Source organism: Melanerpes formicivorus, unplaced genomic scaffold, assembly GCF_026170545.1.
Source record: "Melanerpes formicivorus ecotype bairdi unplaced genomic scaffold, bMelFor1.0.p_v2 SCAF_25, whole genome shotgun sequence".
Lineage (NCBI taxonomy): Eukaryota > Metazoa > Chordata > Aves > Piciformes > Picidae > Melanerpes > Melanerpes formicivorus.
Window position 1 is genome coordinate 1,241,383 of NW_027142377.1, and position 16,997 is coordinate 1,258,379.

Consider the following 16,997-nt stretch of genomic DNA (forward strand, 5'->3'; position numbering starts at 1 on the left):
TACTGATTGTGAAACCGTGTAACACAGGTTGTTGTTGGCTTATGCTGAAACTTCTTGAAAGGAAGCCCCCCCTTTGAAAATGTGTTGCTGTTGAAGCTAATGTTGTGATTCAGGTACTGTCTTTCACCAAGTCCTGCCCTTTCCACCTTGTTTATTTAACACCAAACACAAACACAAAACCCGAGACACCGGGGTCACTGCTGCTCTCAGATGGTTGGTACCTAGACCGGTGCGTGCGGGCCTGATTCAGGACAACTCTTGGATGTTGCCAGACCTCTTTTAAATGCCTGCCTCTCCCCACTGCCCTCCCTCCCTCCCTCCTCCTCCCCCCCCTCTCCCTTCTCCCTTCCCCACCCCACCCCTGTCCCCCCGACCCCACCTCCACTCGACTTCGGTGCAATTGGTGCTCACGGTGGTGTCCCCAGGGCTCCAGCCTTTCACGGTTTTAAGGGCTAGGACGAGTGAGGAAAAGCCAAACAAATCATTGCTAAGGTTAACAAGGACTCCAACTCGACTTTGGTTGGTTGGATTTTGGTTTGGGGGTTGATTTGGGGGGAGTTTTTTTTTACGGTTGGGGAGTCGGTTTGGGGGTTTTTTTTTTTGGGGGGGGGGAAGGTGTTGGTGCTTTGGTTGGTTGGCTGGTTTTAGTTGATTTTTTTGGGGGGGGTTGGGTTTTTTTTTGGTGGGGTTTTTTTTTGGTGGTTTTAGTGGGGATTGGAGGGGTTTTGGTTGGTTTTGGTGAGGGTTTTTTGGGGGGCTTGTTGCTTTTTTGTGCTTTTTTTGCTTTTTTTCCCCTTTTTCCTTTTCCTTTTTCTCCCCCCCTTTCTTTTCCTTTTCTCCCCCCTTTCTTCTCCTCCTTTTCTCCCCCCTTTCTTCTCCTCCTTGTCTCCCCCCTTTCTTTTCCTCCTTGTCTCCCCCTTTCTTTCTTCTCCTTTTCTCCCCCCTTTCTTTCTTCTCCTTGTCTCCCCCCTTTCTTTCTTCTCCTTTTCTCCCCCCTTTCTTTCTTCTCCTTTTCTCCCCCCTTTCTTTCTTCTCCTTGTCTCCCCCCTTTCTTTCTTCTCCTTTTCTCCCCCCTTTTCTTTCCTCTCCTTTTCTCCCCCCCCTTTTCTTTCCTCTCCTTTTCTCCCCCCCTTTTCTTTCCTCTCCTTTTCTCCCCCCCTTTTCTTTCCTCTCCTTTTCTCCCCCCCCTTTCTTTTCCTCTCCTTTCTCCCCCCCTTTCTTTCTCTCCCTTTTCTCCCCCCCTTTCTTTTCCTCTCCTTTTCTCCCCCCCTTTCTTTCCTCTCCTTTTCTCCCCCCCTTTCTTTCCTCTCCTTTTCTCTCCCCCCCCTTTCTTTCCTCTCCTTTTCTCCCCCCTTTCTTTCCTCTTCTTTTCTCCCCCCCTTTCTTTCCTCTCCTTTTCTCCCCCCCTTTCTTTCCTCTCCTTTTCTCCCCCCCTTTCTTTCCTCTCCTTTTCTCCCCCCCTTTCTTTCCTCCTCCTTTCCCCCCCCTTTTCTTTTCTCCCCCCCCTTTTTTTTTTGCTTTTTTGCCCCTTTTTTTGCCCTTTTTAATTGTTTTTGTTGGTTTTTTTTTGTTGACTTCTGTTTTTTCTGTTGTTTGGGGGGTTTTGGTTGGCTTTTTTTTGGTCGGTTTTATCTTGCTTCGGGTTGTTTTTTTTGATGCTTTGGTGTTTTTTTTGTTGGGGTTTTCTGACGTTTTTGTTGTTTGCTTTTTTTGGTTGATTTTTTTTTTTGTTTTTTTTTGTTGGCATTTTTTGCTTGCCTATTTGTTATTTTGTTGGGGGTTTTTATAGTGTTTTTTAGTTTGAGTTGGTTTTTTATGGTGGTTTTGTGTTGTTTGGTGTGTTTTGGTTGGGGTGTGTTTTGGTTGGCTTTTGGGGGGAGAGGTTGGAGGCTTGAGGTTTATTTTGGTTGCTGTTGTTGGGGTTTTTTTGCTTGGTTTTGGCTTCTTAACTAGAAGCTTTGTGTCTGAAGAGGAGCTATCCATGCTGTGCATACTAAACTCTCTTCTTTCCCCTCCCACATCTTAGACAGAGGGAAGGGCCGCCAGAGGCAAGCTATTTTGGGAGAGCACCCATCATCATTTAGACATGATGGTTATGGTGAGTAACACAAGGAGGGGAGGTGGGAAGTGGCTGCCACTGCTTCACCTGGGGTTGTAAATGGCTGATGTCTCCTTTCAAGCACTGGGGACTCCTGCTGTGCTGCTGGATGCGTGGCACTGTCAGCCAACCAGCTGAAAATGGGACACTGAAATCACAGTCACACAGTGGGAGGGGTTGGGAAAGGCCTCTAGAGGTCATCCAACCCAACCCCCCTGCCAGAGCAGCATCACCCAGGGCAGGGCACACAGGAACACAGCCAGGAGGGCTTGGACAGGCTCCAGAGAAGGAGACTCCACAACCTCTCTGGGCAGCCTGCTCCAGGCCTCCAGCGCCCTCACACTGACAAAGTTTCCACTTCTCTTCCCACCTTGGCACCTTTTCTGTTCCAGCTTGCCCCCAGTGCCCCTTGTGCTGTCCTTGGACATCCCTGAGCTCCATCCTCCCCACACTGCCCTGCACATCTTGAGCACCAGCAATGAGGGCAGCCCTCAGGCTCCTCTGCTCCCAGCCCCAGAGCTCCCTCAGCCTGGCCTCACAGGGAGATGTTCCACTGCCTGCAGCAGCTCTGGGGCTCTGTGCTGGACTCTGTCAAGCAGTTCCCTGAGGTCCTTCTTGACCTGAGGGGCCCAGGACTGGACACAATATTCCAGATGTGGCCTCAGCAGGGCAGAGCAGAGGGGCAGGAGAACCTCTCTCAACCTACTCGCCACAGCCTTTCTAATCCACCCCAGGATGCCCTGGGCTGTCTTGGCCACCAGGGCACCTTGCTGGCTCCTGGGCATCCTCCTGTCCACCACGGTGCCCAGGTCAATTAGGCATAGTGTTGGTAAGGACTGTTGCACTTTAGAAGACTAACTGCCAGCAGCACTCCTACAGCCCCACACCTGTACCTCTTCAGAACTGGCTCAGTTAGAAGAAGCACAAAGCCAGCAACCTGCAGCTTTGCACACAAGAATATCAAAGAGCTTGGTGGTGCATCAGAACACAGAACTCTGCTGTGGTGTTCAAGAAGAGAGCTCCATTCCCAGCACAGCTGCTGTTTTCCAGCTGGTGCTAAAGGGACCTGCTCTGGCAGAGGGCTTGGACTGGATGATCTCCAGAGGTCCCTTCCAACCCCTAGCATCCTGTGAGCCTGTGAAAGGAAGCATTCTGCTGAGGAATGAATGGGTGGAGCAGGAGGCTCTCTATGGAAGGAAGAGGTACAGCAAGAAATGCAGAGATGCATTTCTCTAGGGAGGTTCTCCTGTCCCTCTGCTCTGCCCTGCTGAGACCACACCTGGAATACTGTGTCCAGCTCTGGGCTCCCCAGTTCAAGAGAGACAGAGACCTGCTGGAGGGAGTCCAACAGAAAACTATGAGGAAGATTTGGGGACTTGAGCATCTCTGCTATGAAGAGAGGCTGAGAGCCCTGGGGCTGTTTAGTCTGGAGAGGAGAAGGCTGAGAGGGATCTGATCAATGTCTATCAATAGCTGAGGGCTGGGGGTCAGGATGAAGGTTCCAGGCTCTGTTTGGTGGTGCCCAGGGACAGGACAAGGCACAGCAGGTCCAAGCTGGAACCCAGAAGGTTCCACCTCAACATGAGGAGAAAGTTGTTTGGTGTGAGGGTGCTGGAGGCCTGGAGCAGGCTGCCCAGAGAGGTTGTGGAGTCTTCTCTGGACCCTTTCCAGCCCCACCTGGCTGTGTTCCTATGTGCCCTGCCCTGGGTGCTCCTGCTCTGGCAGGGGGGTTGGACTTGATCCCTGGAGGTCCTTCCCAACACCTAACATGCTGTGATTCTGTAAATGAGGATTTGCTGTCACTTTGATGTGTTGGACCATGACCTCAAGACTGAGAGATTAATGTCCCCAATTAGATGTGAGTTTGGTCATCCTTTGCTCTCTGATCAGGCAGCTGTAGTGTCAACTGTCTCAACCTCTTTCTTGGCAAACCTACTTCTGATATTTTACAATCCAGGCTGACCTTCTACCTACTCTTTCCAAAGGTCCTTCAAATCTGCAGTATTTCCAAGTTCCACCTTGTACTCACTGATGTGCTTTTACAGTTCTTCTGCTGAACACCTGGAGGTGTTCAAGGCCAGGCTGGATGAGGCCTTGGGCAACCTTATCTAGTGGAAGTTGTCCCTGGCCGTGGCAGGGGAGTTGGAACTGGCTGGTCTTCAAGGTCCCTTCCAGCCTATAACCATTTTGTGGACCTATGAATGTTAAGTCATGTGCCTGTCTTCTCCTCTGCACTGCTTTTAGTCAGAGAAAAAGGGTGTGAAGGTTCCTTTTATACTTGACTGATGTGAATTAGAAGGGCTGTGGTGAGCAGGTCCAGAGAAGTTGTCCTCCTCCTCTACTCTGCCCTGGTGAGGCCACATGTGGAATATTGTGTCCAGTTCTGAGCCCCTCAGCTCAAGAAGGAACTAAGGAAACCGCTTGAGAGCCACAGAGCCACAAAGCTTCTGCAGGCAGTGGAACATCTCCCTGTGAGGCCAGGCTGAGGGAGCTCTGGGGCTTGGAGCAGAGGAGCCTGAGGTCTCCCTCATTGCTGGTGATAAAGATGTGCAGAGTGAGTGCCCAGAGGCTGGAGCCAGGCTCTGCTGGGTGCTGCCCAATGCCAGCACAAGGGGCAGTGGTGGAAGATGAGGCATAGGAAGCTCCATGGAAAGAGGAGGAAAAACTGTCACTGAAAGAACACTGGAGCAGGCTGCCCAGGGGAGTTGTGGAGTCTTCCTCTCTGAAGATACTCAAAACCCACCTGGACATGTTCCTGTGTGCCCTGCCCTGAGTGCCCCTGCTCTGGCAGGGGGGTTGGACTGGATGATCTCTGGAGGTCCCTTGCAGCCCCTAGCATTCTGTGATTGTGTGTGCATTTCCCCTTGTTTTTGTCTGAGAGGAGCAGAGATCCTGTCCTTGACCTGTAACACTGATTATTGCACTACACACTCTGTGTGTGGAGGAGTGGTGAACCCTGTTTCAAACCCTCTGAAGTGAGTAACAGCAGGCACCAGCACAGGGTAGATGCTGCCCTGCTGGAAAGCAGCTCCAGGGAGAAAGACCTTGGAGTGCTGGTGGGCAGCAAGTCCTGCATGGGACAGCTGTGTGCCCTGGTGGCCAAGGGGGCCAAGGGCATCCTGGGGTGCAGCAAGAGGAGTGTGGCCAGCAGGGCTGGGGAGGTTCTGCTCCCCCTCTGCTCTGCCCTGCTGAGACCACACCTGGAATACTGTGTCCAGTTCTGGGCTCCCCAGTTCAGGAGACACAGAGACCTGCTGGGGAGAGTCCAGCAGAGCTATGAGGAGGATTTGGGGACTTGAGCATCTCTGCTGTGAAGAGAGACTGAGAGCCCTGGGGCTGTTTAGTCTGGAGAGGAGAAGGCTGAGAGGGATCTGATCAATGTCTATCAATAGCTGAGGGCTGGGGGTCAAGTGGAAGGGGCCAAACTCTTTTGGGTGGTGCACAGTAATAAGCCAAGAAACAACAGGTTCAAGCTTAAACAATAGAAGGTTTCACCTCAGCATGAGGAGAAAGTTGTTTGGTGTGAGGCTGCTGGAGGCCTGGAGCAGGCTGCCCAGAGAGGTTGTGGAGTCTCCTCTGGAGCCTTTCCAGCCCTGTCTGGCTGCGTTCCTGTGCAGACTACCCTGGGTGACCCTGCTGTGGCAGGAGGGTTTTCCTGGATGATCTCTGGAGGATCCTTCCAGCCTCTAATGTGCTGTGGAGTGGTGAAGCCTGTTTCAAAGGCTCTGAAGCTTGGCCTTTCATCTCCTCAGGGTCCCACGGGCCCCTGCTGCCCTTGCCGAGCCGCTACCGCATGGGGTCTCGGGACACGCCGGAGCTTGTCGCTTACCCCTTGCCCCAGGCATCCTCCTCTTACATGCATGGTGGAAACCCTTCTGGGTCAGTGGTCATGGTCAGTGGGCTGCATCAACTAAAGATGAACTGCTCCAGGGTCTTCAACCTGTTCTGCTTGTATGGCAACATTGAGAAGGTAAGGCAAGGTTGAGCAGGAGCTTGGGACCCGCTCTAGCAATGTTCACTAGTTTGGGGGTGGCCTACAAATCCTGCCTCTGGGTTGGTATTGAACTAGGCCATGGCAGGGTCCTGCACGTGGGCCACAAGAACCCCATGCAGCACTACAGACAGGGGGGTGAGTGGCTGGAGAGCAGCCTGGCAGTGCTGGGTGACAGCAGCTGGACAGGAGCCAGCAGTGTGCCTCGGGGGCACAGAAGGCCAATGGCATCCTGGCCTGGGTCAGGAACAGTGTGGCCAGCAGCACTAGGGATGGAATTCTGCCCTCTACTCAGCACTGGGGAGGCCTTACCTTGAGTGCTGTCTGCAGCTCTGGGCCCTCACTTCAGGAAGGATATTGAGGTGCTGGAGCAGGTCCAGAGAGAGACCAGACTGGGGAGGGGGCTGGAGGGAAAGGCTGATGAGGAGAGGCTGAGGGAGCTGGGGGTGTTCAGCCTGGAGAAGAGGAGATCCTGTCTACAACTACCTGAAGGGAAGTTGTAGTGAGGTGGGGGCCAGGCTCTGCTCCCAGGCAGCCTGTGACAGGATGAGAGGGCATGGCCTGAAGCTGCCCCAGGGGAGGGTTAGGTTGGAGGCTAGGAAGCAGTTCCTGAGGGAAAGGGGAATCAGACACTGGGATGGACTGCCCAGGGAGGTGGTGGAGTCACCCTCACTGGAAGTGTTTAAGAAAGGATTGGATGTGGCACTTGGTGGCATGGTTTAGCTGAGGTGGTGGTTGGGTGGTTGGGTCATGGGCTGGACTTGATGATGATCTCAGAGGTCTTTTCCAGCCTCAGTAATTCTGTGTTCAAGCTCTTGGTTGGCTTGGCTGAGGCAATGGAATTTATGTATTGTTTTCCCCCCCCTTGCCTGTCTCAGGTGAAATTCATGAAGACTATCCCAGGCACAGCACTGGTTGAAATGGGTGATGAGTATGCTGTGGAAAGGGCTGTCACACACCTCAACAATGTCAAGCTCTTTGGGAAGAGGCTTAACGTCTGGTAAATGTGCTGGGGCAGATGAGGAGTCTGCCAGTGGGCAGAGGGAATGAGGTGGCAAATGGACAGCATCCCCCTCTTTTGGTGGCATTCTGGGGAGCTGGGGTGTCCAGTTTCCAGCTGCTTATTCCTTTACCCCTAGTTAGTTATTTATTCCTTTGTTCCTATTTGTTTAGTCCTTTATTCCTCTTTATTCCCATTTGGTTATCCCTCTATGCCTCTTTAGTTATCCCTTTATCCCTTTATCCCCATTTGTTTATTCTTGTATTTGTATTCTTTATTCCTACTATTTATTCCATTTATTCTTATTTCTCCCTTTTTTCCTGTTATTTATTCCTTTATTCTTATTTATTACTTTATGCCTATTTATTTATCTATCCCTTTATTCCAAGTTAGTTATTCCTGTATCCCTATTTATTTATTCATTCCTTTATTCCTGTTTATTCCTATTTGTTTATTCCTTTTGTTCCTATCATTTATCTCTTTGTTATTATTCATCCCTTTACTCCTGTTTTCCATCCCTTTACTCCTGTTTTTTATCCCTTCATTCTTATTTACCTCTTTACTCCTATTATTTATTCCTTTATCCCTATTTTATTCCTTTATCCCTGTCTATTCCTATTTGCTTATTCCTTTATCCCTAATTATTAATTCCTTTTGTTCCTATTATTTCTCTTTGTTGTTCCCCATCCCTTTACTCCTGTTCCCCATCCCTTTACTCCTATTTATTCCTATTTATTTATCCCTATATCCCTGTTTATTAATTCCTTTTGTTCCTATTATTTCTCTTTGTTATTATTCATCCCTTTACACCTATTTATTTATGCCTTGCTTATTTCTCCCTTTACCCCTGCTTATTTCTCCCCTTACCCCTGCTTATTTCTCCCCTTACCCCTCCTTATTTGTCCCCTTACCCCTCCTTATTTCTCCCCTTACCCCTCCTTATTTCTCCCCATACCCCTCCTCATTTCTCCCCATACCCCTCCTCATTTCTCCCCATACCCCTCCTCATTTCTCCCCTTACCCCTCCTCATTTCTCCCCTTACCCCTCCTCATTTCTCCCCTTACCCCTCCTCATTTCTCCCCTTACCCCTCCTCATTTCTCCTCTTACCCCTCCTCATTTCTCCCCTGACCCCTCCTCATTTCTCCCCTTACCCCTCCTTATTTCTCCCCTTACCCCTCCTTATTTCTCCCCTTACCCCTCCTCATTTCTCCCCTGACCCCTCCTCATTTCTCCCCTGACCCCTCCTCATTTCTCCCCTTACCCCTCCTTATTTCTCCCCTTACCCCTCCTTATTTCTCCCCTTACCCCTCCTTATTTCTCCCCTTACCCCTTCTCATTTCTCCCTTTACCCCTCCTCATTTCTCCCTTTACCCCTCCTCATTTCTCCCTTTACCCCTCCTCATTTCTCCCCATACCCCTCCTCATTTCTCCCCATACCCCTCCTCATTTCTCCCCATACCCCTCCTCATTTCTCCCCATACCCCTCCTCATTTCTCCCCATACCCCTCCTCATTTCTCCCCATACCCCTCCTCATTTCTCCCCATACCCCTCCTCATTTCTCCCCATACCCCTCCTCATTTCTCCCCATACCCCTCCTCATTTCTCCCTTTACCCCTCCTCATTTCTCCCTTTACCCCTCCTCATTTCTCCCTTTACCCCTCCTCATTTCTCCCTTTACCCCTCCTCATTTCTCCCTTTACCCCTCCTCATTTCTCCCTTTACCCCTCTTTGGAATTGCAGTGCTCATCAATTTTATCAGCCTAGTGCTATTAAGAAACCTTTATTCATCAACCCACTAAACACAGGCATGCCATGGACTGGCTGTTGATAAACTGTATTCCCTGATGGATCTCATCCATCCTTTCTGCTTTGTTGAAGGAAAAGGGTGGGGGGGGGGGGTGTGTCAAATGCAGGGAATCTTTTTATCCTCCTCTTTCAAAGTATAAAGAGACATCAACTCTGTCCTCCTTAGGACACCACCCTGTGTGTGAAGCATGCAAGTCTCCATCATTTCACAGACTTCCTGTCTATTTGTTTGTAACTGTGTGTCCCCAACACATCTCCTTAAATCCCAGTGTCTCCAAGCAGCACTCAGTAGTTCCCAGCCAGATCTTTGAGCTGGAGGATGGCACGAGTAGCTACAAGGATTTTGCCATGAGCAAGAACAATCGCTTCACCAGCGCCGGCCAAGCCTCCAAGAACATCATCCAGCCTCCCTCCTGCGTCCTGCACTACTACAACGTCCCCCTCTGTGTCACTGAAGAGACATTTGTCAAGGTAGGGCAGCTGAGGTGGCTCTGGCACAGGGATCACAGGATCAGAGAGTGGTAGGGGTTGGAAGGCACTGCTGGAGAGCTTCCAGTCCAGCCCTGCCCTGCCAGAGCAGGAGCATAGAATCCAGCACAGGTCACACATCCAGACAGGGCTGGAAAGGCTCCAGAGAAGGAGACTCCACAACCTCTCTGGGCAGCCTGCTCCAGGCCTCTGGGACTCTCACAGTGAGGAAGTTCTTCCTCACATTGAGGTGGAAACTCTGTGCTGTAGTTTATATGTTCTCACTGTCCAGACTTCAACCTTTCTATGGGGTTGTTGTCCCAAGGGAAAACAGAAGCAAGTGTGATCATAGAATCAGAGAATGCTAGGTGTTGGAAGGGACCTGCAGAGACCATCCAGTCCAAGCCCCCTGCCAGAGCAGGAGCATAGAATCCAGCGCAGGTCACACAGGAACACAGCCAGACAGGGCTGGAAAGGCTCCAGGGAAGGAGACTCCACAACCTCTCTGGGCAGCCTGCTCCAGGCCTCTGGGACCCTCACAGGGAAGAAGTTCCTCCTCATGTTGAGGTGGAACCTCCTGTGCTGCAGTTTCCACTCATTGCCCCTTGTCCTATCACAGGGCACAAGTGAGCAGGGGCTGTCCTTATCCCTTCCTTCCTGACCCCCAGCCCTCAGCTATAGACAGTGATCAGATCCCCTCTCAGCCTTCTCCTGTCCTGCTTTGCACTCTTACAAGTTGGAAAAAGGAGGACAGCAGAGCAGCTGCTTTTTGAAATACCACTGGAGCCTCTCTGCTGTGTTTTCACAGCTCCACATTTGTTACTTATTTCACAGTCTCCACATTTATGTTCTTCTGAATAATTCCTTTAATGTGACAAACAAGACCTTGCCACTAAAGTGGGGCTTGGTTGGTTTGTTTGGGTTTTTTTCCTAGAGGAAGAGGAAAATAAAAGTCCAAAACACTCAAACCAAGCCTTGAGGAGCAATTGTTTGAAGCTGAGGGAGAGTAGGTTTAGACTGGACCTTAGGAAGAAGCTCTTCAGTACAGGGGTGGTGAGACTCTGGAACAGGCTGCCCAGGGAGATTCCAGGTGAACAGAAGGGAAAGGTTTGTCAGTGTGAGGGTGCTGGAGGTCTGGAGCAGGCTGCCCAGAGAGGTTGTAGAGTCTCCTTCTCTACAGACTTTCCAAACCCAGCTGGATGTCTTAGGCTCCTCACTTCAGGAAGGATATTGAGGTGCTGGAGCAGGTCCAGAGGAGAGAGACCAGACTGGGGAGGGGGCTGGAGGGAAAGGCTGATGAGGAGAGGCTGAGGGAGCTGGGGGTGTCCAGCCTGGAGAAGAGGAGGCTTGGGGGGACCTTATCACTCTCTACAACTACCTGAAGGGAAGTTGTAGTGAGGTGGGGGTCAGGCTCTGCTCCCAGGCAACCTGTGACAGGACAAGAGGGCATGGCCTGAAGCTGCCCCAGGGGAGGGTTAGGTTGGAGGTTAGGAAGCAGTTCCTGAGGGAAAGGGGAATCAGACACTGGGATGGACTGCCCAGGGAGGTGGTGGAGTCACCATCACTGGTGGTGTTCAAGAGGGCATTGGATGTGGCACTTGGTGCCATGGTCTAGTCATGAGGTCTGTGGTGACAGGTTGGACTTGATGATCTTTGAGGTCTCTTCCAACCTTGGTGATACTCTGATACCATCACTGGAGGTGTTCAAGAGAGGATTGGATGTGGCACTTGGTGGCATGGTTTAGCTAAGGTGGTGGTGGTGGGTTACAGGCTGGACTTTGATGATCATCTCAGAGGCCTCTTCCAGCCTCAATAATTGGTTCTCTGTGCCCTGCCCGGTGTGAGCCTGCTCTGGCAGGGGGTTTGGACTGGATGATTCCTGTAGGTGCCTTCCAAGCCTCAGCATTCTGAGCCTTGTTTTCCATCCTGTAGAATGCTCCTCTAAACCAGAGCTACAGCTCTAACCCCATTTCAGGAATAAAGAGTTGCCATAAATTCCTGGGAGCTCTCTGTAGACATCAGTAGTTTGCTTTTCCCCCTCTCCCCCCTGCATCCCCATATGTCCCTTCCAGGAGGCTGGGAATTCTTGCTGCTGTGTTTCTGTCTGCTTTTTCACTGGGGTTTCTCACCTTTGTGTTTTGTTTTCATGACAGCTGTGTGAGGATCATGAAGTTCTGGGCTTCATCAAATACAAAGTGTTTGATCCAAAACGTAAGTGAGCTTGGAGCTGGGGCTGGGGTGGGAGGCAGTCATTTCCATGCTGAGAAGAGCAGCAGTCAGGAGATGTTGCTGATCCTTTCCTTCCCTCTTTGATTTCTCACTTGGGCAGCTTCAGCCAAAACACTGTCTGGACTGTTGGAATGGGAATGTAAGACAGATGCAGTGGAAGCTCTCACTGTACTTAATCACTACCAGATAAGAGTCCCAAGTAAGTCAAGTTTCCTGCTCCTCCTGCTCTACCTCTCTTTTTTTTTTCTTTCTTATTTTCCTTCATGTTGGTGGAATCACAGAACTGTCAGGGTTGGAAGGGACCTCAAGGGGCATCCACTTCCAACCCCCCTGCCATGGGCAGGGACACCTCACACTACAGCAGGTTGCTCACAGCCCACACATAGTTTGGGGAGGTTGATTAATGGATAAATAGTTTGAGGAGGTTGATTAGACTTAGTTAAATGGATAAATAATTTGGGGAGGTTGATTATGCTTAGTTAAATAGACAAATAGTTTGGGGTGGTTGATTATACTTAAATGGATAAATAATTGGGGGAGGTTAATTGTACTTAGCTAAATGGCTAAATAATTGGGGGAGGTTAATTATACTTAAATAGATAAATAGTTTGGGGTGGTTGATTAGACTTAGTTAAATGGATAAATAGTTTGGGGAGGTTGATAAATGGATAAATAGTTTGGGGAGGTTGATTAGACTTAGTTAAATAGACAAATAGTTTGGGGTGGTTGATTATACTTAAATGGCTAAATAATTGGGGGAGGTTAATTGTACTTAGCTAAATGGCTAAATAATTGGGGGAGGTTAATTGTACTTAGCTAAATGGCTAAATAATTGGGGGAGGTTAATTGTACTTAAATAGATAAATAGTTTGGGGTGGTTGATTAGACTTAGTTAAATGGATAAATAGTTTGAGGAGGTTGATTAGACTTAGTTAAATGGATAAACACTTTGAGGAGCTTGATTATCATTAGTTAAATGGATAAATAGTTTGGGGTGGTTGATTATACTTAAATGGATAAATAATTTGGGGAGGTTAATTGTGCCTAGTTAAGTAGATAAATAGTTTGAGTAGCAAGAGGGGCAGCAATAATGGTAAAATCCTTCTCATGCACAGTAGAATGTTTGGGAGTCTTGTCTGCAACCAGATCCATCACTTTGATTTTATGGTCAAACTGCTTGTCAATAATGATAAATAAGTTGTTAATAACAACAGACAGCGTGGCAATAATAACAAACAACTTGCCAACAGCAATAAGCAACTTGCAATTAACAGCTTATTAATAACCATCAACAACTGAGCAATAACAGCAGCTTACCAATAACCATAAAGTATTTATCCATCAACAACTTAGCAATAACAACAACCAACTTGGCAATTAACAACTTACTAATAACCATAAAAAGTATCAATAGCAACAAACAATTTATCAATTAACAGCTTATCAATAATGACAGACAACTTAGCAATAACAATCAACAACCTATAAGACCAAACAACTTAGTGATAACAATAAGCTATTTATCAATCCACAACTTAGCAATTAACAACTTGGCAATAACCATAAACAGCTTATCAATAACAGCAGGCAACTTCCCAATTACAATAAACCATTTATCAATAATAATGATAAACAACTTAGCAATTAACCATAAACTACTTAGCAATTAGATGACCTGCAAGTAAGTGTTATTGATATGTTGTGTTTGCAGGCCCACTGGCAGGGGGAGGTGGGGAGGTGCCTTGATCAGCAGGAGGGTTGAGCCCACAGCACAGGAAGGACATGGACCTGATGGAGAGGGTCCAGAGGAGGCCACAAAGATGCTCAGGGGGGCTGGAGAGCCTCTGCCATGGGGACAGGCTGGGAGAGTTGGGGCTATTCAGCCTGCAGAGGAGAAGGCTCCAGGGAGACCTTAGAGCAGCCTGCCAGTACCTGAAGGGGACTACAATTAGGCTGCAGAGGGACTGTCCCTAAAGGCCTGCAGGGACAGGACCAGGGGCAACGGTTTGGAATGAGAGCAGAGCAGATTGAGATTGGATGTGAGGAACAAGTTCTGCACCAGGAGGCTGCTGGAACACTGCAACAGGTTGCCCAGGGAGGTGGTTGAGGCCCCATCCCTGGGGATATTCAGGATGAGGCTGGAAAGGCCTTGGGCAGCCTGATCTAGTTGGGGATGTCCCTGCTGAGTGCAGGGGGTTGGACTGGATGACCTTTGGAGGTCCTTTCTGATGCAAACCATTCTCCGCCCCACGTCCTCCATCCCCCTGACTCTCTGTCCCCTTCCCTGTCTCACTGATTCTCTGATCCTCTGACTCTGTGCCTCTGTGTTGTGTTGTCTCCTGGCAGATGGCTCCAACCCTTACACCTTGAAGCTTTGCTTCTCTACATCCTCCCACTTGTAGAGAAGAGGGCGGCGCGTTCAGAGCCACGGTCACCTGGATCCGCAAGCCTCCAGACTACACCTCGCTCACCAAGCTCCACCAGTGGTTGTTCTGATGTTGCCTTGTTTCCACTCACTTCTAATCTCTTTGCTCTTGTTTTATAATAATGGATGTTCCTTCAGAAATACAACAACAAAAACCCAGATTTTTATTTCTTATTCCCCCCCACACACACACACTTCTTTGTTGCCTTGTTGTGAGCTGCCTCCAAACTTGGCCTTTGCTCAGTGGAGGCTCTTCAGGTGTTTAAAGAAGCAGCAGGAGCAGAAACAAGAAAGAGAAGAAATGTATTTGCACTGTCAATAATGCTAAAGGGTAGGAAGGATTTGTAGGCTTCCATGGGCAGGTAGGAGTCACTATGTGGGAATGAGCCCTGTGAGGAGAGGCTGAGGGAGCTGGGGGTGTTTAGCCTGGAGAAGAGGAGGCTCAGGGGAGACCTCATTGCTCTCTACAACTACCTGAAGGGAGGTTGTAGCCAGGTGGGGGTTGGTCTCTTCTCCCAGGCAACCAGCACCAGAACAAGAGGATGCAGCCTCAAGCTGCAGCAGGGGAGGTTTAGGCTGGAGGTGAGGAGAAAGTTCTTCCTAGAAAGAGTAATTTGCCACTGGAATGTGCTGCCCAGGGAGGTGGTGGAATCCCCATCCCTGGCTTGGATGTGGCACTTGGAGCCACGGTTTGGTTGTCAGGAAGTGTTAGGTAATAGGTTGGACTTGATGATCTCTGAGGTCTTTTCCAACCTGGGTGATTCTGTGATTCTATGAACTTGAGCTGTAGGAGTTGGGGTTTGTTTTTTTTCAGTCAAGTAGTGAAGGGTTGCAATACCTAAACCATAAACCTTGTATTTATCAAATGCTTTTATCAGGTCCATGTTGCACAGACCCAGTTTTGTGGCAGGCCTGACTTGTGGTTCAAGCAAAGCTAACAGAGGATGTGCTCAAGCCAGTCCATGTTGATGCTGTGAGTTCCTACTGAGTTAAAGTGATTTGGGGCCTTTTTTATTGGTCTGGTTTTATTTAAAACCCTAAACAGAAGCAACTCTTCTCCAGCTGCATTACCATGGGGCCTACAAGAAAGGTGGGGAGGGACTTCTGAGGGTGTCAGGGAGTGATAGGACTGGGGGGGATGGAGCAAAACTAGAAGTGGGGAGATTCAGATTGGATGTCAGGAAGAAGTTCTTGCCCATGAGGGTGGTGAGACACTGGTACAGGTTGCCCAGGGAGGTGGTGGAAGCCTCCTGCCTGGAGGTTTTTCAGGCCAGGCTGGCTGTGGCTGTGAGCAACCTGCTGTAGTGTGAGGTGTCCCTGCCCATGGCAGGGGGGTTGGGACTGGATGATCCTTGAGGTCCCTTCCAGCCCTGACAATTCTATGGTTCTGTGATGCCATCCCCCACCTTAGGAGCCCTTAAAAAGGACAACTGCAAGCCTCTACCAATGTGCTCCTCCTCATTTCCCAGCACTGAAACTTCAGTCTGGGCTGTCTCACATTTCCTCTTGCCTTTTATTCTCTTGTATAAAAGCAGTTGTTGTGGCATCCTTAAATGCTGACAGTTTGGGTGTGAGAGAAGCTGGATTGCAAGAGAAAGCAGGGTGGTAAAACACAAAGCAGGTTTCACCATACTCCCTCAGACCTGGACAGTTAATGTGCTGGGGTTGGGTTGGGTTTTTTTGTCTGATTTATCTCCATCATCTGCTATGCTCAGGAAAGGATTCCAAGGGGGAATAGAGCTGGCTGGCCTCAAACTGAGGTAATGTAGGTGGGATTCAGCTACTGTAACTCATCATTTGATGTGAAATCAATGAGGTGAGAAATCATCATCTAGGGAAGGTGATTATTTCTGTCTTTGGTTCATTTTGTGCTTGGCAAGCTCTGGTTTCTCTCCTGGAGCTAGACTACTTGTGTCTCACCACCCTCATGGGGAAGAGCTTCTTCCTAACATCCAATCTGAATCTCCTCACTTCTAGTTTTGCTCCATTCCCCCCAGTCCTATCACTCCCTCACACCCTCAAAAGTCCCTCCCCAGCTTTCTTGGAGCCCCCTGCAGATCCTGCAAGCCCACAAGAAGGTCTCCTGGGAGCCTTCTCCTCTCCAGACTGCACAACCCCAACTCTCTCAGTCTGTCTCCAGAGCAGAGCAGCTCCAGCCCTCTGCTCACCCATGTGGCCCTTCTCTGGACCCCTTCCAGCACCTCCAGATCCTTCCTGGAAGAGAGGCTCCAGAGCTGGACACAGTCCCCCTTCACAGGGTCACAGAATGGCAGGGATTGGAAGGGACCCCTTAGAGATCATCCAGTCCACCCCCCTGTCAAGGGCAGGCTCACCTGGAGAAGCTCCCACAGGAACACATCCAGGCAGGGTTGGAAGATTGCTTCCTCCAGGGACTGTAATTCCCACAGGCTGTGGAGGAACTAAATGCAGCCAGCTTACTTGTGCTGTGCTTTGGCCATGCCCCTCTAAAGGAAACAGCCTCAGTCCCTTTCTTTATGTTCAAAAGGCTCTGGGATCCATCCTGTGCCAAGCCTTCCTGTGATGGCCTTTCACAGCCAGCTCCCTGAGCTGGAGCCACCCATTCATTCCCACAGGGTCTCTTCCTCTTGCAGCTGCTGCTGTGATGCCTTCATTTCTGGCATGGTTTATTTCACTGATTTCTTTTCTCTGCTGCTCCTGGAGCAGCTGCAGCCTGAGCAGGTCTTGGTGCAGAGGAAGGAGTGCCCCTGCAGTAGTGTGCCAGGGAGCCAGCAGCTGATGAAAGAGGCAAGAGAATGAAGCCTCTTTCCCAAAGCATTTGGGATGCTGGCAGCAGTGGTGAGAGCAAACCTCTGAGCTGGGCTTTGTAGCATGGAGGATTGCTGAGGCTGGCAGCTGCTGCAGCACACAGGATGGAATTGATGTCACAGATAGAAGCCAAGGCCTAGGGGGTTGTTGTTTTCTCTTGCCCCCACCTCACTCTTCAAGATGGTGGTAA

At 49.7% G+C, this 16,997-nt stretch overlaps 1 protein-coding gene across 1 annotated transcript in view; it reads left to right on the forward strand.

The window, feature by feature from the left end:
* Positions 1-14,179, forward strand: part of HNRNPLL (heterogeneous nuclear ribonucleoprotein L like) — a 32,961-nt gene extending 18,782 nt beyond the window's left edge. The window contains exons 7-13 of the mRNA XM_068153044.1: positions 2,027-2,098; positions 5,851-6,068; positions 6,968-7,089; positions 9,168-9,369; positions 11,520-11,577; positions 11,696-11,794; positions 13,942-14,179. Coding sequence (XP_068009145.1) covers positions 2,027-2,098; positions 5,851-6,068; positions 6,968-7,089; positions 9,168-9,369; positions 11,520-11,577; positions 11,696-11,794; positions 13,942-13,997 — 827 coding nt within the window. The 3' untranslated portion in view covers positions 13,998-14,179. The remainder of the gene's footprint in view (positions 1-2,026; positions 2,099-5,850; positions 6,069-6,967; positions 7,090-9,167; positions 9,370-11,519; positions 11,578-11,695; positions 11,795-13,941) is intronic.
* The last annotated feature ends 2,818 nt before the right edge of the window (positions 14,180-16,997 follow it).